Consider the following 27908-nt stretch of genomic DNA (forward strand, 5'->3'; position numbering starts at 1 on the left):
CTTAAGTTCTTACGAGTGTACTAATTTAAGTAGGACAATTTTGTATGATGTCTTTTTATTTTGTACAATGGCTATTTTTCCACCCTTAACACTCTACAGTAGGTGGCGGCATGCACCTCTAACGCTTGTTTGCGGACCGTCATAATACCATAGAAGAAGAAGAAGGATAGGCGGGAGCTAGACAGACCGCGGTGCCGCTTTGTGGACAACGACTCCAATTGTAGGGCGGAGAGACGTGTATCTTGTCAGTATATCCATAGTCTTTGGTCAAACACAGAAACCGGTTTCTCTCTCCTGAAATAAGGACATCTGTCCTTGAGGTGGATAGATGCAAGTATCGGGTGACATTAGTAGCATATTCGGGATTGGATGCTCTCATTAATGGTTAAAACACATCTCATCAGACAGTGTCTGTTCACGGCAGAGAGAGAGCGAAAGTGAGAGTGAGTGAGGGAGGTGGTATGTGTGTCATCTCATGAGCTCGATAGAGCCTCCCACCGGCGACTGCATATATACAGCGAGAGCGGCGGCCGTTGGCCGTACAGAGGAGCGATTGGGAGATATAGAGATACATCGTACCGAGGTAAGTAGCCTACAGAGCTGCCGCCTCAGAGCTGAGGGATGGTGTTGCTGCTTTCTCTTGGAGGGATGCGGAGAGCTAGAGGATGGCCGGGAGTGTCTGACCTAAATTATAGGAGGTACCCTACAAGGATGATGAAATTGTCGCTATTCGCATGTGCGCCCGCGTACGATGGAATCACTCTCAAGATCACGGAGGGGAGAGACTGAGTAGCATACCCTATAGCAGCCTAATATAGGATGCTGTATAGATTGTGTACCGGGCCAAAATCGCAGTGCCTTTCAGACTAGGCAAGTCCTGTGATGGGCGGTAATTGTGCAATCCACAAGCCTATTTGTAGAGAATGTAACATTGATTACAGTAACAATCATACATTTTTGTCTCAGAAATATGACAAATTTGCTAAATTCTTATTGTGGTATAGGCATAGTTAGCCAAATGGAGGGTTGAATTAAGCCCTGTTTATACCTGGTGCTAACATGCACACTTTGTCCTCATTCTGATTGTGCCCACATTTGTAGACGGGTATAGACGATTAACAGCCACATTGTGATCCGATTGTGATCCGATCTTCCTGACCACCTTCGGAGGTAGTCAGGCACACAAGCCAAACCATTTAAATCATCAATATACCTGCCTCTAAACTCATTGTCAGGTAGCAGCACCATTGATTTATGTAATCAGTAAATGTCTTTAAATAAATAAATATTATTATTATCTGTCTGGCCAGATTATCTGTCAAATAACAGCTAATCTGGCTACAATGCGGACACAGTGGATGGATAAGAGACACATTTTAATACAATCTGTAAACAAAACAAACCACAATCAGATAGTGATTGGATCATATTGATCAGATCCCCAAACTCACGTTAGTGCATGGTGTAAACGAGGCTTTAGAGTACAAGAACATAAAACACAATTACAGCTAAAACAGATAAAATACCTATTAGGCCTATTTATTTCAAACATTCCAGCTCAGAATGCCAGCCTTATGCAGCTAGCTTTATATCAGCACTTTTATATGCAGGGATTACTAAAGCTGGGCATCTCCACAGTAACGGAATGATGCTTTGACTCAGATTTTTCACTTTAAAATGTATGCCAAACAAAAAGTATTGATTTCAAAGTTTAACAAATCATAGAACTCTATGCAAATAGACTACTTTGAACAATTTACACAGCAAACTTAACAAAAAACACATTTACTGGAAGAACTGTGCAGATGCTGAGAGAGAGAACAGCCGAAGGTAATGATAGACTATTGAATATCACACCATTGATATTCCGACACAGTACAAAGTTCGTGGCACCTGTACAAATTTTGCTCTTGTTATTTTTAACAGCTAATAAAAGTCATGAAAATATGTAAAGTTTTTCTTCCTGTTTAACATTTTATTCTTTATTCTTGTTTAAACTTAAAAGGTACAGACTTTGTACAGGTGCAGATACTGAGTGAGTTTTGCCCTGAGAGTAACAAAATTGTTTATTTGATGTAACAAGTGTCCCCTGGCTTGTTAAATTGGTAGGGAATTGACCCCAACCCTGGCACTGAACCTAACCCATTCAAGTCACGGCATAACAAATCAATGTATTAATCCGTTTTTTAAATGTTTTATATATATATATAGTGCTTTTAACAACAACAAAAAATGTCACAAAGTGCTTTACAGTAACCCAGGTAGAAGTTCTACAAGTTTTGAGTATATATCCCCCCCCTCCATGTGAGTAAGCTGGCTGAATGTGGGTGACAGTGTTAAATTGGTCAGTGGTGTGGAAATGCCAGATTTAGCCTGCCAAACAGGGGGCACGGCTCTACATTACCCACTGCCTGCTCCCTCCATAACTTTCTCTGGTACTCCCGCCCAAACAGAGCACGGCCAGTGTATGGAATCCTGCCACTTTTACTGAAAAGGGTAACTCCCAACACCGCAGCACTGGGTGAAAAACAGCCTGCAGTGCTCTCTCACCCAGGGCTGGGCAGGGGAGTGGGAGGTGGAAAGGGGGAGATGCGGGAGGGGAGTGCGTGCTTGTCAGAGGGGAGGTGGGAGGGATGGTGGGTGCATGTCAGAGGGGGGAGGGAGGGATGGTGGGTGCATGTCAGAGGGGAGGTGGGAGGGATGGTGGGTGCATGTCAGAGGGGGGAGGGAGGGATGGTGGGTGCATGTCAGAGGGGGGAGGGAGGGATGGTGGGTGCATGTCAGAGGAGAGGTGGGAGGGATGGTGGGTGCATGTCAGAGGGGGGAGGGAGGGAGGGATGGTGGGTGCATGTCAGAGGGGGGAGGGAGGGATGGTGGGTGCATGTCAGAGAGGAGGTGGGAGGGATGGTGGGTGCATGTCAGAGGGGGGAGTGAGGGAGGGATGGTGGGTGCATGTCAGAGAGGAGGTGAGAGGGATGGTGGGGGGGTGGGAAGGGATGGTGGGTGGGTGCATGTCAGAGGGGGGAGGTGGGAAGGGAGATGGGTGCATTTCAGAGGGATGGTGGGTGCATGTCAGAGGGGGGGGGAGGGATGGTGGGGGGGGTGCATGTCATAAGGGAGGTGGGAAGGGAGATGGGTGCATTTCAGAGGGATGGTGGGTGCATTTCAGAGGGAAGATGGGAGGCTTGGTGGGTGTATGTCAGAAGGGAGGTGGGAGGGGAGAGGGTGTGGATGACCTGTGGCAGGTGGTGGGAAGCAGGGGAACCGGGAGGAGGTGTGTGCATGAGGCAGGGTTAGAGGGGAGATGTTTGGGTGGGTGTGTACGGGGATTGGATGGTGTGTGCATGAGGCAGGGTTAGAGAGGGAGATGTTTGGATGGGTGTGTACGGGGATGGGGGTAGGGAGGCGCGCCCCTCTTGTCTAGTCTGTCAGCGTGCCAGGTCTACATTCCCACTGCACCACCGGTGAAAAGGGCTGTAAATATATAAACAGGCCTGGCAGGATTAGAGCCTGCTGGGAGTGATCAGGGGGGATTTCCACCCCGCCGGGCACACAATGGCACCGCCACATAACATAAACACGCATACACACACACACAATGGCACCGTGGCACAACAGACCTGAGCCTCCATAGATTTGATGCATACTGTCTTTTGTTTGGGAAGAGGAGGTTCGTCTAGCCACGGGCTGTGTGTACGATGCAGGGGGCGCGGCGGGGTGGCAGGGGAGGGGTGGTGTGGGGTGGGAGGGAGGGAGGGAGGGGTGTTGTGGTCCTGATGTGTGTGTGTATATGAGGGGGGTCATGACTGTGTGTGTGTATGTGTACAGAGAGAGAGAGAGACAGACAGAGAAAGAAACAGAGAGAGAGAGACGGACACAATAGCAGGATGAATAGAGTTGTTTTATTCCATGTGTGTGTGTGCTGGAGAGTCAGCTGAGCGCCGATAGAGACAGACCGAGGGATGGGATCTACGCTCACATAAAACAACAACCATCGACGGCCGATCCAGTCCGGTTTGAACCTGTCACACCAGACTGAGATGCAGACTGAGAAGTGACAACTACAGTAATTTCACAGACCACAACCCTCTCTCTCAGCTAAAAGGCTCTAACTCTAACACACTCTAACAGACAACTGCTCTACTGTTGGCCAAGCAGACATTATTCTCTGTATGATTTGGCAGTCCCAGACTCACTCTACTGTACCTGACTCACTTAACCGGTGAGAGAATGAAAGACTGTCTGCAACCACCAACCATCTTCACTTTGTTTACGAGTATCCATCCATCCTGTCACCATGGTGACCCCTTTTCTCTCTCTCTCTCTCTCTCTCTCTCTCTCTCTCTCTCTCTCTTTCTCTCTCTCAGTGTGCCGGCTCTGGCCCTGGCTACAGCCATGCCTCTTCTGGAAGAGACCACTGTGCCTCGAGAGCATCCCCCCACACTGCCTGTGGTCATCATAGGTATGTTTAGCCCTAACCTCTGACCGCTAACATCTAACCCTAACCTTTAACTCTGCCCGGAGAGGCTAGCACCCCTTCGCCATCCCACCTCGCCCGCCGTCATCATTCACAGGTAACCTCTGACATTGCAAACATTTGATTCTCTCCTCTGTATGTCTGTGTAGGTAACGGGCCATCAGGTATCTGCCTGTCCTACCTGCTGAGTGGCTACAAGCCCTACCTGGACCCTTCAGCTGTTCACCCAAACCCTGTTCTGTACAGGAAGTTACAGGAGACCAGACACCTGCCCATCACTGAACAGGTGAACATCAAAGCATTGCATTAAACACACATACAGCACACACACAGATCACAGTTGACAAACACATAATCATTGAAACATGATAAAGTCTGGTCTCTCTATGCAGGATCTGGAGTATCTGAGTGAAGGTCTGGAGGGGCGGTCAGGAAACCCTGTAGCGGTGCTGTTTGACACCCTGCTGCACCCCAATGCTGATTTTGGCTACGAGTTTCCCCCTGTGCTACAGTGGAGACGAGACAAGCAGCAGCACCTCCCTCACCTGGTGCTGGGCAGGGCTACGCCTGGAGGGGCCTGGCACGTGAGTTATTCCTAAACAGCTTATACCCTCCTTTCCCCATTAATTTACCCCTACACCTCCCCCATGGTGTTGGGCAGGGCTACGCCTGGAGGGGCCTGGCACGTGAGTTATTCCTAAACAGCTTATACCCTCCTTTCCCCATTAATTTACCCCTACACCTCACCCATGGTGCTGGGCAGAGCTATGCCTGGGAAACCTGGAAAGACTTCACCCCTAAACATCAACCCCCAAATCTCCTCATCCCTATGTTCCAATACTAAACTTAAACTTCGTTCTTAAAATCCTCACCTCCAATCCTCTTTCTTTTCTCTCTCTCTTCTAGGTGATGGAGGGCTCCATGCTGACCATCAGTCTGGGCATCTGGATGGAACTGCCAGGGATCAACTACCGAGACCTGACTAACAATGGCAAATGCAGGTACTGACAATGGCAAATGCAGAGAGGGAAGGAGGGAGGGATGGAGAGAGATAGATAGAGGCTGCAATGAAGTTAAATAGATTCAAAACAATGAGACAGCTTAAATCTCCTTAATACTTTAACAGAGTTTACTAAAGGATCTTGTGTTTGACAACGAGTGCTCTCTCCCCCCTCTCCCCCCCAGGGGCGTGACCAACGACCGGGCCACTCCAGAGGAGATCTCGTCTTACTACCGTAACTACGTCAAGCTGATGGGCCTGAAGCAGAACTTTGTTGACAACACCTACGTGACCTCTGTGCAGAAACTTTTCCGTGGACAGGAGGGGGAGGGTCTAGAGAATGGTCATGGAGTGTTGGGGGAGGGGGGAAAGGGGGTGTACGAGAGGGGAAAGGGGGTGTACGAGGGGAGGGAGGGTGAGGGTGTAGACGAAGGGGGAGGTGGGGGCCTGTGGGAGGTGAGGGGGTACCAGCGGGTGCAGGGCGACACCCACGTTCCTTTCTGCCTGTTTTCAGAGAATGTAGTTCTGGCCACGGGCGCGTCTGATTCGCCAGCTCAGCTGGGTGTGGAGGGGGAGGAGCTTCCCTTCGTGTTCCACAGCATCTCTGCCCTGGGATTGGCTGTGAGCCGGAAGAAGCTTGGGCCAAACTCTGATCCGGTGCTGATCGTGGGGGCGGGGTTAAGCGCGGCAGATGCGGTTTTGTGCGCTTGTAACAACAACATTTCCGTGCTGCATGCGTTCCGCAAACACGTAGACGACCCAGGCCTCATCTTTAAACAGCTACCCAAGACCCTCTACCCAGAATACCACAAGGTCTACCACATGATGCACTCCCAGACCCATGCAACACCAAACATGGCTGCCACCTCCACTACCAATGGCCTTCCCAGCATGGCCGCCTCAGTCTGCTCCAAGATGTGCTCCAAGCCCCAACCCACCACAACTAACATGGCCGCCAGTGGTGGTCCCGTTCTGTTCCCTGACTACACCAGCTTCCCAGAGCACTGCGTGGTGTCCTTCCAGTCAGACATGAAGTGTGTCCTACAGGGGAGCAACTCCCTCAAGGCCTTTAAGATCTCCATGGCTCTGGTGTTGATCGGCACCCACCCCAACCTGTTCTTCCTCAAGGGCCAGGGCCAGTACCTGGGACTGGACCCCACCAAACCCATCTCCTGCAAGCAGAACCCTGTGGATGTGCACCCCTACACCTTCGAGTGCACCAAGGACCCAGGACTGTTCGCCATGGGCCCGCTGGTGGGAGACAACTTTGTTCGCTTCCTAAAGGGCGGTGCTCTAGGCATTGCCTCCTGCCTGCTCAAGAGACTGAAGAAGAAAGGCAAGCTGATCGCAGAAGGGGGAGGAGTCGGAGGAGGGGAGTTTATCTAGGTGAAGTGTGGATGGAGAGGAACGAGGTGGTGAATGAGTTGGAAGGGAGAGAGGAGGAAGAGGCATCTTTATTTAAGCGAAGGGAGGAAGGAGGTGGAGAAAGAGAGGAGAGGAAGAGGAGGGGGTTCATCTTAGTAAAAATAGCTACTATTACCAATGGAGTTCTGAGTTAAAAGGGCAAAGCCCAACAGTACGTTTTTTAATATTTTATTGTTTGCAGTGGACATACCTATTTTAACTCTGAAGCTTTCTTACCACTTCTGAGAGAACTGAAAACAATGGAAGTGGAGGCAGGCTAGAGTTACAGTACATGACCAGGTTCAGCCCACCACCTGTTACGGCTCCACTGTTCTGGTTTCTGTTGGGAAGCTGTCACAGGGTTTAATGTCCTCTCTCCAGAAATCCAATCTGCAGTGTGACAATGTTTTTTTAAGTAATATTTGTGACATTTTGTAATGTCTTGAATTTTTGTTATTTGCTCACCTTGTCTTTCATGCAAGTGCATTTTCTGATTTCTCATCTACTTTAAACAATTGTTCTAGTATTTCTCTGATGGCCTTCACCATGCAATGGACTGTGAACCACTACAACTCCCCTTTAAAGCTTCAAGGAAATTGAACTTTGTAGAGATAGGCCCATAGCTGCTAAAGTGTTTCTGCCATCATCTCAATTCTGAGTTTCTCATCAGTACCAAGCTACAGACCCCAGCAGTATCTGGCAGACCAGGATGTAATGGGAACGTTGAAGTAACGGATGAATAACAGATTAATCAAAACCCCATCACCATCCAAATCAGACTAAGTTGAACTAACTCACTATGGTTGGAGCGCTCCTCTTAGCGCTTTTCCTATGCAAACCCTTCCACTCACACACCTGACCTGAATGTATTCTGGATCAGATAACTCATTGCTAACTTACTGTACATGTCAGCCTGATTTCAACCAATGGGGCATAAGAGTTCTCTATTGATGTTAGACCATAACAAAATGCCAAATACTGTTTTTTAGACACTGAAGTCATGCAGATGCGCGTGACTCTTGGCTGCAGTAAGAAAGCCGTCGCCATCTGCGTCCATTCAACATAGCCGAGATTTACGATATTACTCCTAACAAAATAACTTTTTGGGGGTCTCATACGCTTACCGTGATGTTTTGATTCTAGCTGGAACAGTCGCTAAGATTATATTTGGTTGTGATCTTGGAAAAAACTATTTTGGATGCAGCAGTTGTTAGCTAGAATGCTAATGCTCATTGACATAGGCTGTAGCAAAAGCTAGCCAAATATCCATTTTACTGGTTGAAGTTGAAGTGTTTTTCAAGTATAATGCAGTTGATTTGGGATAACACAAACATATTAAGCAGGACATTCATACGAGCCTTAAAATCCAATTATAATCCAAAAGTAGTGTGAAATGCACTCATAAGTAACATCTAAATATAGGCTTTTTTTGCTGCCACCAATTTGCAGTAATGTTAACAAACACAGAAAGGGGTCTATAAAATACTACTAGTCGACGACTCCTGATAAGTGTACATTGGATAAACGCAAACTGTAGGTGCATTCATTGACGTCCACCAGTCTAAATACAAAACTGCTAGTCCATTGTATTTATCAGTTGACTATCGCCTATTGAAGTCATCATGACTATGTTAAATGCACATTTTCTGGTTGCCATTATGGAGTAAATATTATGCCTGTTGCTGATTCCAGGTCCGTATAATATTCTCTGTGACATTTCTCACACCATGTCACTTTCACACAGCCATCATACGCCTCGTGTCTGTTGTGCCAAATACCTGTTACTGTATGTAAAGCTGTGAGGACTGAGGGTAGCGTTTTATTCATTTATTGAATCAGTCAGTCGCCTTTAGAATGTGTGTATCCATATGCAGTTTATTTCCGCGTGCAGTCATCCTCACGACTGAAGCTGCTTGCAGAAAAGAAAAAACGAAACAAATTGTGGAATTGGGATAAAATATAGATTGTTGACAAGATCAGCAAACTGAAAATGTATGGACAGTTCCTGGTCAATATGCTGTATTCCAAACTAACAAGCCCTTAGGCACTACATCCAGATCAGAAAAGATGAATCAGTGGATAGGTGTAATTGTAAGGTGGTGGTCGTCACTCAACCTTGGCCCCAGATAGGCCATCAGCTTATGGCTAATTACACCTACATGTCCAATCTACACAGTAGGTGCCTTGATGAGAAGGGTTAACTAGGGGTTGATTAATAAGAAAAGGAAACAGCAGGTTCCCAACCCCTGGGGTCTAACCAGGGTTTTCTACTACTGTCTTACAACATATATCCCACGGTCTTCTCCTGTTCACAACAGACAGACAAGCTGCTTTGTGCGTGGTAGAGTTGGACTCCTCTCTTGTACAACTCAAATGAGTTTTTAATATGTTTTGTATACCGTATTTTTTATTATGGACAAATAAAAATCTTGAAATGAATAAAAGTAACACCTATTTATTTGTTTACATTGCTCGCCATCAGTGACTAAATCAAGGTATATAATTAGCGTACAGTACAAAGAAAGTTATACATCACTGACAAAAACAGTTTAAACATTTGTCATTGACAGGCCCCTCTGGTCATTTTGAGTACAATGATCAAGAGTTCACTCAAAGATACATTCATGAACATTATTAGTGGAGCAGAGATGGCAGTTCTATCAAACTGAGAATTCTAGAAGCGCAAAACATTCCCTGGGGTGTTGACATCCCTTTCTGTGTCTTAAGATGAACATTTGTCTGCAGGGCTTCACATTTTGCAGCCAGGTGCTCTCATCTTTTCTTGGTGGGTTTGGGGTTGTACCTAGACACACACACACACACACACGTTAAATCAGGGCAGGGCCATCCAGACATCCCACCTAAACACTCAGGCTTTTAACATTCCTGCTAGATCAATCCTGGATGCATTTTGGACAAATATTAAAAATAGCCCAAATTAAGCCAGCGCTGTAAACCTCTGGCCGTGTTTGAAGAACCCAAACCAAACATCCTCCCAATAAACTAAGTCTGGGAGACGGGTTCGGGCCAGACCCAAAAACATAAAACTGCGGCTTGTTTTCTTAGTAGTCCTCTGTCCGCTGGCCATGCATGACTGAGTGGGCATCATGACTCAATGATCAAACAGCACAGCCTCGCTCCAGGCAGGCACGCACACACCCTTTTCTGCTTAGCCAGGGAAAATGCAGCAGCCTTAGCGTGTGCATACATCACCAGCATAACCCAGACAACCAGGTGTGACACAGGAATCACTGGGCGCTGATTGGTCAGTGACAACACGCCAAAACCGTCCCAAACGAAGATCCACCCGGAATGTTTCTCTCTGTTCTGTGGGTCTTGGTCTAAACGGTCCTTTTCAGATGACTATTTGACAGGCGATTCCAAAAATGGTGTTGACGTGTATTGTATGTATGCAGGGGACCAGCTAATTTCTCCTTGAGGGAGAATACAGCTCTATTGAATGTGAATCATAGTTTAGCTGGAATCAAAACCTGAGATCAGCCATGCTGGTTGGATTACAGCTACAACCAAGGCTATGTTTCTGGGCGGTCAATGTTGTCTTGTGTTTCTGAATTGGGGTTAAGGGAATGAATAGATGAATGAATGAGTGTGGAGTAGTGAAGAGCTTAGCAGACAGCCTCTAGTCCCAGTCATCCTGTGTGCAGGAAGCTGTGTGTGCGTCAGCCTGTAGGGCGCTGTTGTCTTGTGTCTGGTAGTGACGTCCTTGAACATGGAGCAATGCCCCCTGGGAATGTGATGTTTGTGTAAGCTGGGTGCTCCAACCCTTCTGCTCCACTGCAGACTGCAGACGGAGTGGTTGACTTTTCTACCTTGGGGGCTGGAGGGTTCAACATAATCAACATCACTCCACATTCATCCATTCATTCCCAGCCTGGCTCCAAACCTCTTCCAAACCATAGCCCGGGCCACAGCTTGGTTTACATTGTACTGTAGGTGCCCTCCACCTGAAATAATGTGACCCAAATTGGTTTGATTGTTTTGGTGTTTGCAGCCTGACAAGCCTTGTCCTCGTACCTGAAAAGGTCATCTCCCAAAGTCTCCTCTTTCTTGTTCTGACGCTCATCCTGAAATACAGACACAGGGCTTTGACTCACAGACACACAAACCTCCATCTCCTCTCTACCCAGCCTCAGCCCCTCCATCCCCTGTTACTACCATTTCATGGTAAATACCATGTACTTCTCTTCTAGGAGTGTTTGTGTGTCTCAGGGGTTGCTAAACAGACAGTAAGTATTGTAGTAAACAGCAGCTGAAGTAGGACTGTGTACCTCTGCTGCGTCTCTCAGCCACTCCTCCAGCTCAGAGTTCTTGCCTCGGTTGTGGGCCAACAGGTCTGACCCTCCGATGATGTTGGGCAAACCCTGGGCACCGGGAACTGGGACCTGAAACACACACACACAGAAACAGAGACTCTAAGCTAACAGAGTCCCATGACCCTGTGTTGTGGTGAGGTGCATTCTGGGGTCTACCTTGCAGAAGCGTTTAAAGTCCTTCCTGTTGACATTGCCGTGCGTCTTCATGGGGCGTGGTTTAGGTCTTGCCGGTGTTGCCACGGTGAGGGATTTGAACTCCACCACTATAAGTCTGCTGGGGAGATTCTCACCCCCTAAACCCTACATCACAACACAGACCAGTTACTGACAGACCTAACTCTTCCCCACTGGCCCCTACTCCAGACAGGACTTACTGAGGCTTCCTGTTTGACATCAGTCTCTGGCTCTTCCAGATGACCAGGGGTCGCACCATTAACTGGTTTTGACTTGGGGGGGGGACAGAAGATGGAGGATAGTTCATAATAATAGTCACCTCATAGAAACCAGGGCTGGGGAAGGCAGTCAATTCAGGAAGTAAACTGAAATTACAATTCAGTGATTTTAAAAATGGCAGATATTTTCAATGAAACTGAGAAGTAGAAGCTATCAGTTTTTACATTTGAAATTAAAATCACTTCCTGAATCAAGTGGCTTCAATTGGAATTGACCCCAGCCCTGATAGAAACACATGATAACAAACACACAATGACAGCTCCTCTCACCTCAATAAAAGACACCTCTTCGCCTTTGACCCCAGCTACAGGCTCCGCTCGCTGTCGTCTGCTGGCTGACTCCAAGCCTGACCTATGATTGGCTGCGATTGGTTCCACTGGATAAACCCGCTGTTTCTTATTGGCAGAGGTAAGTTCCACTGTTTCTAGGAGCCGTTTATTGGTTGAGCTCTTGTCTGTCAGTTGAGACCTCTGGCCTTGATTGGTTGAACTCTGTTCCGTCAGCTTCAACCGCTGGCCTTGACTGGCTGACATGGGCTCATCCGATTCGTCCATGTCCTCAGACATGATGGACTCCAGTTCGTCCATCTCTATCTCTGAAGCCCCACCCCCTTTAGTCTCCTCCTCCATCTCCTTCCTCTTCCTGGATTGGAGCCCCTGCTGGGCAGGGTTGGAGAACCCCTCTGACAGAGCCTCAGTCTGACCTGGAAACAGATGTGCACCTGAGCTGTGTTGGCCCTGGGACCTGCCTGTGGGGGTGTGTGGGGGGTTGGAGGTCTCTGAGTGCTGTGGTACTGTCCTCTTCGTCTTCTCCTTGTCTTCTTCCCTCCTGGAGAGCTTGGCCTCTGATGGGACAGTAGGGGACTCCTCGCCTTCCCGAGGTCTGAGAGAGAGAAAATATTGGTGTCTGTATATAATATCACCATTAACTCAAGATTGATAAGCCACTGTGTGGAATTGTATGGATATCTCCAGAGAGCTGCACTTGCCTTTTCTTGCCGACAGGCTGGAAGAAATTAGTGAGGGCAGACTGTTTCTGGGGGGAACCTTTCTGCAAGACCTGTTGTTTCTGGGAGGAGTGCTTCTGTGGGGACATCGTCTGCACGTTGGTCCGAGGGGCTGTGGCCAGGAATCTGGTGATGGCATCACCTTTCCCTCCACCTAATATCATGATAATACAATGTCATTTAGCAGACCCGTGTTTTCAGTTTATATGGCCCATGCCAGAACTTTCCTACTGTAACTCTGACACCCACCCACTCTGCCTAAGTCATTAGAAACTATTCTACCTGGATGTTGTAGCTCTCCCTTTTTTCTGTCCGAGCCGCCACCACCAGCGCTGTCTGAGGCACTGAATGATGACATCATAGTCTCTGCCACTGTGCAGGTCCCGGCCAGCTCTCGGCCTGAGGGTTTGGGTCGGTTAAGATGAGAGGTGGTCCGGCTCTGGTCCCTCTCAGGGGTCTCTCCAACTGCGCTCACCCCAGCCACGTCAAACCTACTCGGGGATAAGACAACACAGATCAGCCTGATGCACTCAAATAGAACTGTGAGTTTGGAGCTCAGGTTGTGTGCGTCTTACCCACTGATGCCCTGTGACGGCTCTGTGTTTACAGCATAGGCTGTGATGTTCTGAGACGCCGCTGGCATTACTGTCTCATCCACTGGTGCATTCTGGGATAGCGTGGCGCCAGGAATGGTGGGTTTCATTCTCATGGATTCTGACCAGGGGAAAAACACATTAACGATACAAGTGTTGACTCCACTATATAAGTCCATATCATTATAAAAACAGGAACTCCAAATAAACAGACTATGATTCACTGTATGAGAGCCCCACCCACCTGAGTCAGCCATCTGATTGGAGGGATTGCAGTACTTGTCACAGCTGACATAGATGGCAGCCAATCCGATCTCAGACTCTGTGATGAATCGAAGACCTTTCCTGGAGAGCGTGAGAGATGGTAAATATAGACTGTGCTGACACAATCAGTTAGTCTCATTTCAGAGCTGCAGAGAAGAAGCGTAACACCATAACAGTGAATTGACATAGGAAAAGCCTCAAGTCTCAAAAGCTTTGGGAATGTCTCAATTGTTAGTGTAGTTCAACCCCCCCCCCCCAAAAAAAATCTCCCTTTTTTTAGGTATGGAACACACTCAAACTGCACTCTGTCTTTATGATACTGCAATATGTGTACCTCTGTAGAATCCTCCCCACAGAGTCTGCCCACTTCTTAGTGTTCTTAGTGGAGGGGGGCAGTAGTGCTTGGGAGTTCCCCGTTGTCATGCAGATCACACAGCTCAATGGAGATTCAAGGAGTGACACAGGGACAGACCCCTCCTCCAAGAGCTGGCTCCTCCCACCTCCACAACTCACTGCCAAACTCAGACGCTTTTGCTGGGGAGAAGTGAGTGAGAGAGATGTATTATTATTATTATTGTGATTATTATTCTAAAAAGTAGCGGTACGGGTAGTAGGGGTGACGGTAACGATAGTAGTTTAATGATGGTAGGGATAGTGGTGGTGGTAGTAGTAATGATGATGGTAGTTGTGATGTAATGGTGATGACAGTTATAAGTTAGTTATAGTAGGTAGTCGGTAGAGATATTAGAGGTAGAAGTGCTACTAGTGGTAATGGTAGTAGTAGAGATATTAGAGGTAGAAGTGCTACTAGTGGTCATGGTGGTAGTAGTAGGGATAGTTGTAGTATTAGTGTTAATAATAGTGGTGGTGGCATTCATTTTAGTAGTAATAATGGTAGCGTGTTCATTTTGGCCTCCTGAGTGGCGCAGCGTTCTAAGGCACAGCATCTCATTGCAAGAGGCATCACTACAGTCCCTGGTTCGAATCCAGGCTGTATCACATCTGGCCTGATTGGGAGTCCCATAGGGCGGCGCACAATTGTCCCAGCATCGTCTGGGTTTGGCCGTCATTGTAAATAAGAATTTGCTCCTAAATGACTTGCCTCGTTAAATAAAAATCCTTTTTTTTTTCATGTTTGAACTTTTATTGTCCCTAATATTCATTATATTTTTTGATTTCCACTATTGACTTACCATTTTATTGATGTTATTTCTATTATTTATTTGTATTATTTACTACCATTTTATATTATTCTTCATAATTTTATTATAATATACATCAAGTATACCAAACACTAGGAACACCTTCCTAATATTGAGTTTCACCCCCGTCAGGACATGGACTCTAAAAGGTGTCCAAAGCGTTCGACAGGGATGCTGGCCCATGTTGACTCCAATGCTTCCCACAGTTGTGTCAAGTTGGCTAGATTTCCTTTGGGTGGTAGACCATTCTTGATACTAAGGAAATTGTTGAGCATGAAAAACCTAGCAGCGCCTCAGTTCTTGACACACTCAAACCGGTGCGCCTGGCACTGACTACCATACCCCGTTCAAAGGCACTTATCTTTTGTCTTGCTCAAGCACACTCTGAATGGCACACATACACAATCCATGTCTCAATTATCTCAAGGCTTAAAAATCCTTCTTTAACCTGTCTCCTCCCCTTCATCTACACTGATTGAAGTGGAATCATAGCTTTCACCTGGATTCAGAGAGACAGAGACACAGAGAGAGACAAAGACAGAGAGGGAGGGGGAGAGAGACAAAGCGGGAGGGAGAGAGAGAGCGGGAGGGAGAGAGAGAGCGGGAGGGAGAGAGAGAGCGGGAGGGAGAGAGAGAGCGGGAGGGAGAGAGAGAGCGGGAGGCAGGAGGGAGAGAGACAGAGCGGGAGAGGGAGCGACAGAACGGGAGAGCGACAGAACGGGCGGGGGAGAGAGACAGAGCGGGAGGGGGAGCGACAGAACGGGAGAGCGACAGAACGGGCGGGGGAGAGAGACAGAGCGGGAGGGGGAGCGGGTGGGAGAGAGAGAGCGGGAGAGGGAGCGACAGAACGGGAGAGCGACAGAACGGGCGGGGGAGAGAGACAGAGCGGGAGGGGGAGCGACAGAACGGGAGAGCGACAGAACGGGCGGGGGAGAGAGACAGAGCGGGAGGGGGAGCGGGTGGGAGAGAGAGAGCGGGAGAGGGAGCGACAGAACGGGAGAGCGACAGAACGGGCGGGGGAGAGAGACAGAGCGGGAGGGGGAGCGGGTGGGAGAGAGAGAGCGGGAGAGGGAGCGACAGAACGGGAGAGCGACAGAACGGGCGGGGGAGAGAGACAGAGCGGGAGGGGGAGCGGGTGGGAGAGAGAGAGCGGGAGCGACAGAGCGACAGAACGGGAGGGGGAGAGCGACAGTAAGAAAGAAAAAGGGAGAGAGTGCGAGACAGAAAAAGAGAGACAGAGACTGTATTGAGAGATAAAATAAACACACAGATTTTAACAACCATTTCCCCGAATACATAACTGAGTGACCACACATAACCAACCACCTAACATCATTACCTGGTCTCCTAGCTGATGAGAAGAGGAGGCAATAAACAGGCCATAAAGACTAATGGAGGCCCTTAATTGATTTATTCAGACTCTCACATTGGGGAGCCATGTGAGGTGAACACTGTTCTGTAATGTTGGATTGTATAACGGCTATGCATAGAGAGAGAGAAAGCGGCAGGCCAGTACCTGTTTGGAGTGAGAGAGGCAGGCCAGTACCTGTTTGGAGTGAGAGAGGCAGGCCAGTACCTGTTTGGAGTGAGAGAGGCAGGCCAGTACCTGTTTGGAGTGAGAGAGGCAGGCCAGCACCTGTTTGGAGTGCGAGAGGCAGGCCAGTACCTGTTTGGAGTGAGAGAGGCAGGCCAGCACCTGTTTGGAGTGAGAGAGGCAGGCCAGTACCTGTTTGGAGTGAGAGAGGCAGGCCAGTACCTGTTTGGCGTGAGAGAGGCAGGCCAATACCTGTTTGGAGTGAGAGAGGCAGGCCAGCACCTGTTTGGAGTGAGAGAGGCAGGCCAGTACCTGTTTGGAGTGTGAGAGGCAGGCCAGTACCTGTTTGGAGTGTGAGAGGCAGGCCAGTACCTGTTTGGAGTGCGAGAGGCAGGCCAGTACCTGTTTGGAGTGTGAGAGGCAGGCCAGTACCTGTTTGGAGTGTGAGAGGCAGGCCAGTACCTGTTTGGAGTGTGAGAGGCAGGCCAGTACCTGTTTGGAGTGCGAGAGGCAGGCCAGTACCTGTTTGGAGTGTGAGAGGCAGGCCAGTACCTGTTTGGAGTGTGAGAGGCAGGCCAGTACCTGTTTGGAGTGTGAGAGGCAGGCCAGTACCTGTTTGGAGTGAGAGAGAGAGAGAGCGCGAGAGAGTGAGACAGGCCAGTACCTGTTTGAAGTGAGCGAGAGAGAGCGGCTTGAGTTTGAGTTGATTTTATTTTTACAGGGACAGTGCACATTAATCAACGTTTCAGTAAAAGTGACGGTTTTAGGCAGCCGGCTAATTTTCAACCGCAGTTCCTGGGCAGGTTCTTAAAAACAATTACAATACAGACAATCATTGAGCAGTGAGCACACGCAGAGCAACATAGGACAAGCAAGACATAGCACAAAAAGCAACAAGACAAAATCCATAAAAGCAACAGTGTTTCCACACCTTACAAGCTAAAGACAACAGACAACATGGAAAGCGGCAATACACAGCTAGGGATTATGTTCAAAAATCTGATTGACCTTTAGCCATGTCTTCATGTTTGTGAAAGTGTGATCAGTTGGTGCAGTTGTGTGTGTCTGATGGCAGTGTATTCCAGACATGGGAAGCCCTCACAGAGAAAGCAGATTGACTAAAGGTGCTTTTCCTTAAGGGAACTATACAGTCACCTTTCATGGCAGACCTTGTGGATCTGCTGCCATATGTTTGGGTTTTCTGTTTAACAAAAATACTGAGTGGAGGGGGAGCTAGGCCATTTAGGATATTGAATACAAGACATGCGTCGGTGTATTGCACAAGATTTTCCCAACTCAGGAGCTCATGCTTTCTGAGGATGTAACAGTGATGATGGCTATTGGGCTTCCTATCCTTGAAAGCCTTCCCTGTAGCTCAGTTGGTAGGGCATGGTGTTTGCAACGCCAGGGTTGTGGGTTCGATTCCCACGGGGGGCCAGCACAGAAAAAAAAAAGAAAAAAATGAAATAAAATGTATGCATTCACTACTGTAAGTCGCTCTGGATAAGAGCGTCTGCTAAATTACTAAAAATGTAAATGTAAATCCCGCTATGCCCTCAGATGAACCATCAAACAGGCAAAAGGGTCAATACAGGACTAAGATTGAATTCTACTACACCGGCTCAGATGCTCGTCGGATGTGGCAGGGCTTGAAAAATATTACGGACTACAAAAGGAAACCCAGCCGCGAGCCTACCAGATGAGCTAAATGCCTTTTATGCTAGCTTCGAGGCCAGCAACACTGAAGCATGCATGAGACCACAAGCTGTTCCGGACAACTCTCCGTAGCCGATGTGAGCAAGACCTTTAAACAGGTCAACATTCACAAAGCCGCGGGGCCAGAGGGATTACCAGGACTTGTACTCAAAGCATGCACGGACCAACTGGCAAGTGACTTCACTGACATTTTCAACCTCTCACTGACCGAGTCTGTAATACCTACATGTTTCAAGCAGAACACCATAGTCCCTGTGCCCAAGAAAGCGAAGGTAACCTCCCTAATTGATTACAGCCCCGTAGCACTCATGTTGGTAGCCATGAAGTGCTTTGAAAGGCTGGTCATGGCTCACATCAACACCATCATGCCGGAAACCCTAGACCCACTCCAATTCGCATACCACCATAACAGATCCACAGACGACGCAATCTCACTCCACACCGCCCTTTCCCACCTGGACAAAAGAAACACCTATGTGAGAATGCTGTTCATTGACTACAGCTCAGCGTTCAACACCATAGTGCCCACAAAGCTCATCACTAAGCTAAGGACCCTGGGACTAAACACCTCCCCCTGGATCCTGGACTTCCTGACAGGCCGCCCCCAGGTTGTAAGGGTAGGCAACAACACATCTGCTCTGCAGGCAACAACACCGCACGGCATGCGGTACCGGAGCGCCAAGTCTAGGACCAAAAGGCTCCTTAACAGCTTCTAACCCCGAGCCATAAGACGGCTGAACAATTAATCAAATGGCCACCCAGACTATTTACATTGACCCCCACCCCTTTGTTTTTACACTGCTGCTACTCGCTGTTTACTATCTATGCATAGTCATTTTACAAATTACCTCGACTAACCTGTACCCCCGCACATTGATTCGGTACCTCGTTATTGTTATGTAATTTTCTTCTGTTAATTTTTTTCCCCCATAATTTTTTCTCTCACATTAGTTTATTGAGTAAATATTTCATAACTCTATTTCTTGAACTGCATTGTTGGTTAAGAGCTTGTAAGTAAGCATTTCACAGTAAGGTCTACACCTGTTGTATTCAGCGCATGTGACTTTGAAATGTTGATTTGTTTGCAGTGTGAGCGAGAGGCAGGCTAGTACCTGTTTGGTGTGTGAACGAGAGAGGCAGGCCAGTACCTGTTTGGTGTGTGAACGAGAGGCAGGCCAGTACCTGTTTGGTGTGTGAACGAGAGAGGCAGGCCAGTACCTGTTTGGTGTGTGAACGAGAGGCAGGCCAGTACCTGTTTGGTGTGTGAGCGAGAGAGGCAGGCCAGTACCTGTTTGGTGTGTGAGCGAGAGAGGCAGGCCAGTACCTGTTTGGTGTGTGAGCGAGAGAGGCAGGCCAGTACCTGTTTGGTGTGTGAGCGAGAGAGGCAGGCCAGTACCTGTTTGGTGTGTGAGCGAGAGAGGCAGGCCAGTACCTGTTTGCAGTGTGAGCGAGAGAGGCAGGCCAGTACCTGTTTGGTGTGTGAACGAGAGAGGCAGGCCAGTACCTGTTTGGTGTGTGAGCGAGAGAGGCAGGCCAGTACCTGTTTGCAGTGTGAGCAAGAGAGGCAGGCCAGTACCTGTTTGGCATTGAGGAAGAGGAAGGTCTTGCCAGTGAAAAGTTCTTTACGTTCTGGCCTCTCTGTCAGGTCCACCTCATCCTTATTCAGACTGGGCTCGTCTATTTCTGGGAAGAAACTATTAACACCCACAAACAGTCCTTCAATAACGTTGAAGGGATAGTGAGAGAGTTGGGCAAATTAAAAAAAACAATTTCATAAATTTCAGAATAAGGCTGTAACATAACAAAATGTGGAAATGCACTGTAGGTATATAAAATGAGGCCTGGATGAAATGGCAGCTATTATTGTGCGGTTTGTGGAGGTGAGCAGCAGCCTTGTGTGTGGTGTCTCTTAGTACCTCTCAGCTTTTGGAGGTGGTTGTTTCTGTTGCAGGGCTTTGGTGAGCTCCGTGAAAAACTCCTGCTTGACTATGGGCCGACAGCACAGCAACGCACAGATAGTCTGCATGGGGAGAGAGTACATTCTGTATGTACAGATGAACACACACACACACACACACACACACACACACACACACACACACAGTTTGTGGTCATGTGCTGACCTTGATCGTGACTTTAACAGTGGGCATGACCAGGTGAGTGCAGTCCTGTGTCCAGGTGTTGGTCAGCCGGCCACCCAGAAGCTGCAGGGTCTGAGACAGAGAGACCTTCCCTTCATTATCAACACAGGACGAGCACACCACCACAGTTACCTGCTTCACACTGGAGAGAGAGAGACATTTCAAAATATAGATTTCTAATTTGTTTCCATCAAAATTCTTATCATTGCATAAATGTGGGTGCACACCTGAATTTGCTGTGAAAAACTCCAAATGTCACTCTGTCCCCTGCCGTCAGGCTGCGAGGGGTGTCTCCTGACAGACGCTCCTCGTTAACAAACGTGCCATACTTAGAACTGTCCTTCAGGGTCAGGGCCTGGCACACAACAACAGTCTGTTGGTTACATCTACTTTATGAAATACTCTTAACCAAACAATACAAGACGTGGATTTTGATATCCATAAAAACAAGTGTCTCCTTATGTAACACATGCACAACTTTAGGCAAAAAACCCAGCTCTGTCTACAAGACAAGATTCATGTTGGCTAGTAAGGATGGTGAACAGTGCAATAGCACCTCCTACTGCAAGGGAGAAATGACAGCATTTGATGGACTAGGGACAGAATGTAGGCCTGCTCACATTCAGCCTATATATTTTTCAGTGAAGTATTTAGGAGTTGTAGGGTAGTGATCTGGTTAAGCGGGTGTGTAGGGTTTGTGTGTGTGAGTAAAAATATAGTTATTACTAATAAAGAATATCCCTGTCTCCCTCTCTCTCACCTGATCTGTAGCAGTGAGGTGAGCATGAGCCCGGCTGATGGACTGGTCATTGGGCAGGATGACCTCACAGTTCTTACGCCCCACCACATACTCCTTACCTGGCAGGAGGTAGTGGGTGACACCTGGGACAAGATATGTCATGAGATGGAATAATGACAAAAGTAATGTTCTTATTCAAAACAACTGGAGGATGATTAAGGGCTTAATCATCATATGTTATGCGTTAGATGTCATGTGTTAGAAGATTACGAACTGCAAGTGTTGTACTGCACGTTAGCTTGCTAGCCAGGTGTAACTTGGATGAATTGTGGCGTGGGAATAATACTAGCTAGCTAATTAGATGGCTAGCTATCCAAACAATTTTTAATAGTTACTGTAACAGGATTGATTCTCATCTTCTAAGCGCGTATTCTGATACTCCAAAATACACTGAGAAACATAGCTAGCTAATATCTAGAACGAGCTGTCAAATGTAGCTAGCTAATGTTGTTAGCTGGTGGGTTGGTCTTCCGCTATGGCTTAAACAGCAAACGTTACTGTAGCTAACTAGAGCTGGGCAAAACAATAGTCACCTCCGGATTCTAAAGGGTTCAGTGTCCACATGCTATAATACACTACGAGCTATGGAACGAACCCCCGAACGTGTACTCTTCTCTGTCAATAACTCGCTAGCTAGGTATACATCTACAAATAACAAAATATCTAATGCGCCACACGAGTCCGAGTTGCGTACAGTCAGCGCGAAAGTCCACATCAACTTCCTTTCAAAATAAGAGTCCCAACTGTGGGTATTGACATGATGCCGCTACTTATCAACTGAATCCAGTATAATTTTGTACTATGTCGTCCCCCATACAGTGATGCCTGCCAATGGTTCGTGAGAATATGTGGACAAAACAGAAAGGCCAATGCCTGACTGTGCTTCGAATGTGCTTTATGTAGTGACAATATCAGTGGGGTGTATTCATGAATGCTAAGGGAGGCCAGGCTTCCCCCAAAAATGTAAAGAAAATAACACAACTATTTATCTTTCTATCACACCGGAGAAAGCATCGAGCGAGCGAAACAATGTTGGAATGTTAAATGACGAGACAGAGGCATTAATGCGAGTAACCAGTCTTGTTCAGTATATTGCAAAACATCCGTGTATTTCAAGCACACCGGTAAAAACACTGGAGTTGCAGTAATTAACATTTACCAACAGATGGAATCACTGTGCCATCTTACACCCATAACAAACATCACCCCTCTGTATGTGTAGGTCATCTACCTAATGTTGTCTGATCGAAAATATACTGCTCCAAAAAATAAAGGGAACACTTAAACAACACATCCTAGATCTGAATGAAAGAAATAATCTTATTAAATACTTTTTTCTTTACATAGTTGAATGTGCTGACGACAAAATCACACAAAAATAATCAATGGAAATCCAATTTATCAACCCATGGAGGTCTGGATTTGGAGTCACACTCAAAATTAAAGTGGAAAACCACACTACAGGCTGATCCAACTTTGATGTAATGTCCTTAAAACAAGTCAAAATGAGGCTCAGTAGTGTGTGTGGCCTCCACGTGCCTGTATGACCTCCCTACAACGCCTGGGCATGCTCCTGATGAGGTGACAGATGGTCTCCTGAGGGATCTCCTCCCAGACCTGGACTAAAGCATCCGCCAACTCCTGGACAATCTGTGGTGCAACGTGGCGTTGGTGGATGGAGCGAGACATGATGTCCCAGATGTGCTCAATTGAATTCATGTCTGGGGAACGGGCGGGCCAGTCCATAGCATCAATGCCTTCCTCTTGCAGGAACTGCTGACACACTCCAGCCACATGAGGTCTAGCATTGTCTTGCATTAGGAGGAACCCAGGGCCAACCGCACCAGCATATGGTCTCACAAGGGGTCTGAGGATCTCATCTCGGTACCTAATGGCAGTCAGGCTACCTCTGGCGAGCACATGGAGGGCTGTGCGGCCCCCCAAAGAAATGCCACCCCACACCATGACTGACTCACCGCCAAACCGGTCATGCTGGAGGATGTTGCAGGCAGCAGAACGTTCTCCACGGCATCTCCAGACTCTGTCACGTCTGTCACGTGCTCAGTGTGAACCTGCTTTCATCTGTGAAGAGCACAGGGCGCCAGTGGCGAATTTGCCAATCTTGGTGTTCTCTGGCAAATGCCAAACGTCCTGCACGGTGTTGGGCTGTAAGCACAACCCCCACCTGTGGACGTCGGGCCCTCATACCACCCTCATGGAGTCTGTTTCTGACCGTTTGAGCAGACACATGCACATTTGTGGCCTGCTGGAGGTCATTTTGCAGGGCTCTGGCAGTGCTCCTCCTGCTCCTCCTTGCACAAAGGCGGTGGTAGCGCTCCTGCTGCTGGGTTGTTGCCCTCCTACGGCCTCCTCCACGTCTCCTGATGTACTGGCCTGTCTCCTGGTAGCGCCTCCATGCTCTGGACACTACGCTGACAGACACAGCAAACCTTCTTGCCACAGCTCGCATTGATGTGCCATCCTGGATGAGCTGCACTACCTGAGCCACTTGTGTGGGTTGTAGACTCCGTCTCATGCTACCACTAGAGTGAAAGCACCGCCAGCATTCAAAAGTGACCAAAACATCAGCCAGGAAGCATAGGAACTGAGAAGTGGTCTGTGGTCCCCACCTGCAGAACCACTCCTTTATTGGGGGTGTCTTGCTAATTGCCTATAATTTCCACCTGTTGTCTATTCCATTTGCACAACATCATGTGAAATTTATTGTCAATCAGTGTTGCTTCCTAAGTGGACAGTTTGATTTCACAGAAGTGTGATTGACTTGGAGTTACATTGTGTTGTTTAAGTGTTCCCTTTATTTTTTTGAGCAGTGTAGTATGACATCATTGTCGCCTGTATGGCCTCCCTTGATAAAAAAAAAGTATACAATAATAGCCAATGTTGAGCTAACTGAGCGAGCTCAACTGTGAATGGTGTCAAGGGAAGCCAGTTTGGATTTGGCTTCACTCAAATCACATCACATGGAGAGCAATACCTAATTGGTCTTGTCTACACTTGACACTTACATGTGACTTCTGCTATCAGACTACGAAGCTCGCATTGTGAGGATTTCCCCACAGTCTTGATGCAATCAGGCTACTGAAAGCGCATACAGTGGGGGACTTCATCAGCACTATTCCCACAAGTCTCCAGAAAACTTGTGTTTTTGGACAGAGGCACCTTTTCATTATAACATTGGAGGAAATACATTCCTAGTGTATGGGGAACGTGTTTGCTGGCCTCAAATGCTAGCCAGCTAGTTAATATTAAGAAAAACTATTTATTGGGGGCTAGAGTTATGCGAACTCGTTTGCAATCCCTTTAGCGTTACTTGCTATCTTGCTGGCTAGCTACAGAGGTTAGCTAGGTACTTTGCTACAATAGTTAGCTACTGCCATCAGTTGTTGTTGTGTTAGGGTGCGTTCGTAAATTCACTCTGGCGATCTACTCCGATTTCAGTGCACTCTCATCTGAGTGTGCCAGAGCGCAGAATAATTGATGAATTTACCAATGCGCAACACCTGTTGAATATGACCAGTGTCAGTAAACTTAGGCACATTTTTTTTAACTCAATTGTTGCCAGCAGCACAGTTAGTCACCAACGCTCTAGACAACATGAAAACAGCCTAACCACTTCTACTAGGGTGAGTAAAATGGTCAGAGTGAGGTGTTCTATCATTTGTGTGTGGAAGTAGCTAGCCAACTTTAGCCAGTTAGCTTGGGTGCTTGACTGCTGTTGTGAGGTCAGAATGCTCAGATCAACCCTACTCCTCAGCCAGAGCGTCCAGTGTGTGCTCTGAACGCTCACGCTCTGAAATTATAAATGGCTCACTTGACAAATTCCAATACTTTGAATTTATGAAATCCCAGAGCACACTCTGGCACTCCAGAATGAATTGACGAACACACCCTTTTTTTAAATCATATTTAGCCTATTCCACCATTTGTAGAATGCATACTGGCATTTGAATATAGTGCAGGAATGGACACAATGTGGACATGGTGGACACATTTAAATGTAAATGAAGAGGCATGACTTGTTCGGAATTCCATGATCAGAACTCCATTATCGGAATACAAAAGCTGCATGAACTGTCAAGTGTAGACACGGCTATTGACAGAAACAACTTGAATTGTTGCGTCTCATTGTGTTGTTGTCCTCCGGTGGCTAGCTAGCTAAAATGGTCCCTTTTCTAAATTCGCCATGGATGGGGATAGGGATTTGGACCTGTGATTTGACTTAATTCTCCGTACTGGCCAATGATTACGAAGGTTATTCTGATCCAGCCATAAATTCATACATTGTGCCCTTGGCCTGAAAGCATGGAAGTTCGATATGTAGCTAGCTAGAAGTAGAAGGCTAATGTTAACTAGCTAACATTGCCCATGAAAGGAAGTTAGGCTAGCGAGCATGCATTTTAGCCAGGTAGCCTAGAACAACAAAAAATATAGGTGTGTACTGTATGACAGAGTCATAGACCGTTTCATCAACATGAAGAGAGGATTGCGGCATTATGTTTTTTCTACTTGCATGAATACACACACACACACACACACACACACACACACACACACACACACACACACACACACACACACACACACACACACACACACACACACACACACACACACACACACACACACACACACACACACACACACACACACAGAGAGAGAAACCAGAACCATGGACAGCCACATCATATTTAGCTTACATTGATTGGACTAAATAGTTTTTGGTATCTTTTAGTTGTCACTGTATTAGACTAAGCAGAGGTGATTTGATGATGTTGAAATGTTGCCGGAATAGTGGAGGCAGCTCTTGTTTTCTTTGCGACTTGGGGTAACTTTCCAATAGTTGTTTAGTAATCCGATAATGTCGGAAACTTTAACTTGCTTGACCATGCTGTAGGTCATGTAACTGTTTGTTCCATGCAATATGCTTTGTGGACTTCACCGGACGGAGGTTGCTCTCTGTATAATGTTTCAGGTAATAAAGAATGCAGACTGTGTTGAAGTAACAATGTTTATTACAGCAACAGGGGCAGGCAAATCACAGGTCAAGGCAGGCAGGGTTCGATAATCCAGAGTGGTGGGGCGCAGGCTCAGGATCAGGTCAGGCAGAGGTCGGTAATCCAGAGTAAGGGCAAAGGTACAGGATGGCAGGCAGGCTCAGGGGCAGGCAGAGTGGTCAGGCAGGCGGGCTCAGAGTCGGGACAGGCAAGGGTCAAAACCAGGAGGGCAAGAAAAAGAGAGACTGGGAAAAGCCGGAGCTAAGACAAAACACTGATTGACTTGACAAACAAGACGAACTGGCAACAGACAAACAGAGAACACAGGTATAAATACACAGGGGATAATGGGGAAGATGGGTGACACCTTGGATGTGGAGACAATCACAAGGACAGGTGAAACAGATCAGGGTGTGACACTGATTTTCTGATGAAACAAAGGTGTGAATGAATTTATTCTGTCACTGTCTTCTTACTGTCTCTGCCTTCAGGCCTATATATCACGGTGGCAAGGCAGGTTGTGGGTTCGATTCCCACGGGGGGCCAGCACAGAAAAAAAAAAAAAAATGTATGAAATTGTATGAAATGTATGCATTCACTACTGTAAGTCACTCTGGATAAGAGTGTCTGCTAAATGACTAAAATGTAATGTAAATGTAAAATGTAAATGTAGGTGAACTAACAGGTTACAGAGCAAACAAAGGTTGTAATATGGCTTTTTTTCCCAGGGATTTTGCTCACACACCACTCTACATGCACAGAAGAAGAACAGAAGGCATTTGAAACGTATCTGTTTATTTAAACATCAGGTACATGTAGGACCTAGGTACTAATGTCTTGTGGATTAAACATGTCCAATGTAACGTACATGTATGAAGGAAATTCAATAACGCAGTGAGTCTGACTTTATAACCCCACCCCCAATCTTTCGGTGTCTCTGTGCCATTAGCTGCTGTGGCTGTGTGAGTGGATTGTATTACAGTATTTCTATTACAGCACCCAAAATGATTACCGGAACCTATTTCAGTCCAAGTCAAGCACTGCCTATGTTAATAACAGTCTATCTGCATTTGTTCATAAGAAACAGTGAGAAACACTATCAGTCAATCTGTGTTTTAATCATTTCTCATCTTCCCATTTATGAATGGCAGAATTATGGACCGATCCAAATAAAGGGCAGCTGTCAGATTTCCATGGCTGCCGCGCCCCTAGCCTGAGACAACCCGGTCCACACAGACAAGGCAGCTTGTGATTGGCTTTCATCACAGCGATGATGTTGCAGGAGTCTGGCTTGCGGATCACATCACACCAGTCAGGGTAGTCCACCGGTTGAGATCCACTGTGAGGAAGGTAAAGACATTAATAACACACTTTGTTCTATCAACCGTCAATACAATCACACAGTGTCAATGCCGGGGTGTGTATTGTTATGTAAAAGGCTACAGTGTGATGGTCAACTTACTGATCACAGCAGCCCACTCCAAATGGATCCATACAGACACACTGGTAACAGTCCTTGGTCATCCAACTCTCACCTATTCCATACACTTGCCCCATGTACCCACAGCTTCCTATAAGACACATACACACATGGTTAATACACTCACACGCACACACATACTGTACACAAATACACGCACCTTTGGTATTGAAGTAGCACTCCCCACTGTTGTAGACAGATAAACAGGGCATAGTGACACTCAGGATGAAGACTAGAGCGAGCAGCATCATCCTCATCATCCTCACTGGGTCTGTCATCATTGTCTGTGGATGAGGAACCAACTTAATAGTCAGACAATGGTCAGTCCATAGGGTTTAGTGTGGTGCATAGAACCAACATGGTCAATTATGATGAAAGAAAGGTATACTGTATACTCTTAGAGTTAAGGCTATAGAAAGGAAATCAGTTCATTCCATTTTATACAAATGATCCATCTGTTCATCTCTCACTCTCCCTTAATCTCTCTCTC

General features: G+C 47.1%; 2 protein-coding genes and 1 long non-coding RNA gene across 7 annotated transcripts; 2 read left to right on the plus strand and 1 right to left on the minus strand.

The window, feature by feature from the left end:
* The first annotated feature begins 165 nt into the window (after positions 1-165).
* LOC115177512 (oxidative stress-induced growth inhibitor 2-like) lies at positions 166-9320 on the plus strand. 4 transcript variants are annotated; one of them, XM_029738350.1, is made up of 6 exons: positions 166-698; positions 4368-4462; positions 4627-4763; positions 4870-5061; positions 5384-5478; positions 5663-9320. In XM_029738350.1, exons 1-6 carry the CDS (start codon positions 622-624, stop codon positions 6861-6863), a joined length of 1797 nt encoding a protein of 598 aa, XP_029594210.1. In that variant the 5' UTR covers positions 166-621; the 3' UTR covers positions 6864-9320. The 4 variants fall into 4 exon arrangements, with proteins under 4 accessions (XP_029594210.1, XP_029594209.1, XP_029594211.1 ...); XM_029738349.1 differs by having other exon boundaries at positions 166-583; positions 4132-4462; XM_029738351.1 differs by having other exon boundaries at positions 166-583.
* On the minus strand, positions 9317-21633 carry LOC115177511 (nibrin). Of its 2 annotated transcripts, XM_029738347.1 has the most exons (17): positions 21457-21633; positions 20885-21006; positions 20352-20479; positions 20107-20266; positions 19900-20003; positions 19560-19677; positions 13866-14065; positions 13512-13612; positions 13250-13388; positions 12957-13165; positions 12657-12828; positions 11938-12550; positions 11590-11661; positions 11372-11515; positions 11171-11284; positions 10917-10966; positions 9317-9684 (listed from the first exon to the last, which is right to left on the minus strand). In XM_029738347.1, exons 1-17 carry the CDS (start codon positions 21485-21487, stop codon positions 9654-9656), a joined length of 2508 nt encoding a protein of 835 aa, XP_029594207.1. In that variant the 5' UTR covers positions 21488-21633; the 3' UTR covers positions 9317-9653. The 2 variants fall into 2 exon arrangements, with proteins under 2 accessions (XP_029594207.1, XP_029594208.1); XM_029738348.1 differs by lacking the exon at positions 11590-11661.
* A 2894-nt stretch (positions 21634-24527) lies between these two features.
* Positions 24528-27478, plus strand: LOC115177434 (uncharacterized). The gene is made up of 3 exons (XR_003872402.1): positions 24528-24567; positions 26667-26747; positions 27090-27478. It is a non-coding gene; the product is annotated as an uncharacterized LOC115177434 (long non-coding RNA).
* The last annotated feature ends 430 nt before the right edge of the window (positions 27479-27908 follow it).

This window comes from Salmo trutta, chromosome 37 (genome assembly GCF_901001165.1).
Source record: "Salmo trutta chromosome 37, fSalTru1.1, whole genome shotgun sequence".
Lineage (NCBI taxonomy): Eukaryota > Metazoa > Chordata > Actinopteri > Salmoniformes > Salmonidae > Salmo > Salmo trutta.

Excerpts from the sequence above, each read along its gene's own strand:
- LOC115177511 (XM_029738347.1), bottom strand. The coding sequence starts at position 21,487 with ATGTGGACACTGAACCCTTTAGAATCCGGAG. Across the intron at positions 19,678-19,899 it reads CCACCTCCAAAAGCTGAGAG|TTTCTTCCCAGAAATAGACG; the intron begins GTACTAAGAGAC and ends GGGTGTTAATAG. Across the intron at positions 12,551-12,656 it reads CAGCCTGTCGGCAAGAAAAG|ACCTCGGGAAGGCGAGGAGT; the intron begins GCAAGTGCAGCT and ends TCTCTCTCTCAG.
- LOC115177512 (XM_029738349.1), top strand. The coding sequence starts at position 4,231 with ATGAAAGACTGTCTGCAACCACCAACCATCTTCACTTTGTTTACGAGT. Across the intron at positions 4,764-4,869 it reads ACCTGCCCATCACTGAACAG|GATCTGGAGTATCTGAGTGA; the intron begins GTGAACATCAAA and ends CTCTCTATGCAG. Across the intron at positions 5,479-5,662 it reads ACTAACAATGGCAAATGCAG|GGGCGTGACCAACGACCGGG; the intron begins GTACTGACAATG and ends TCTCCCCCCCAG.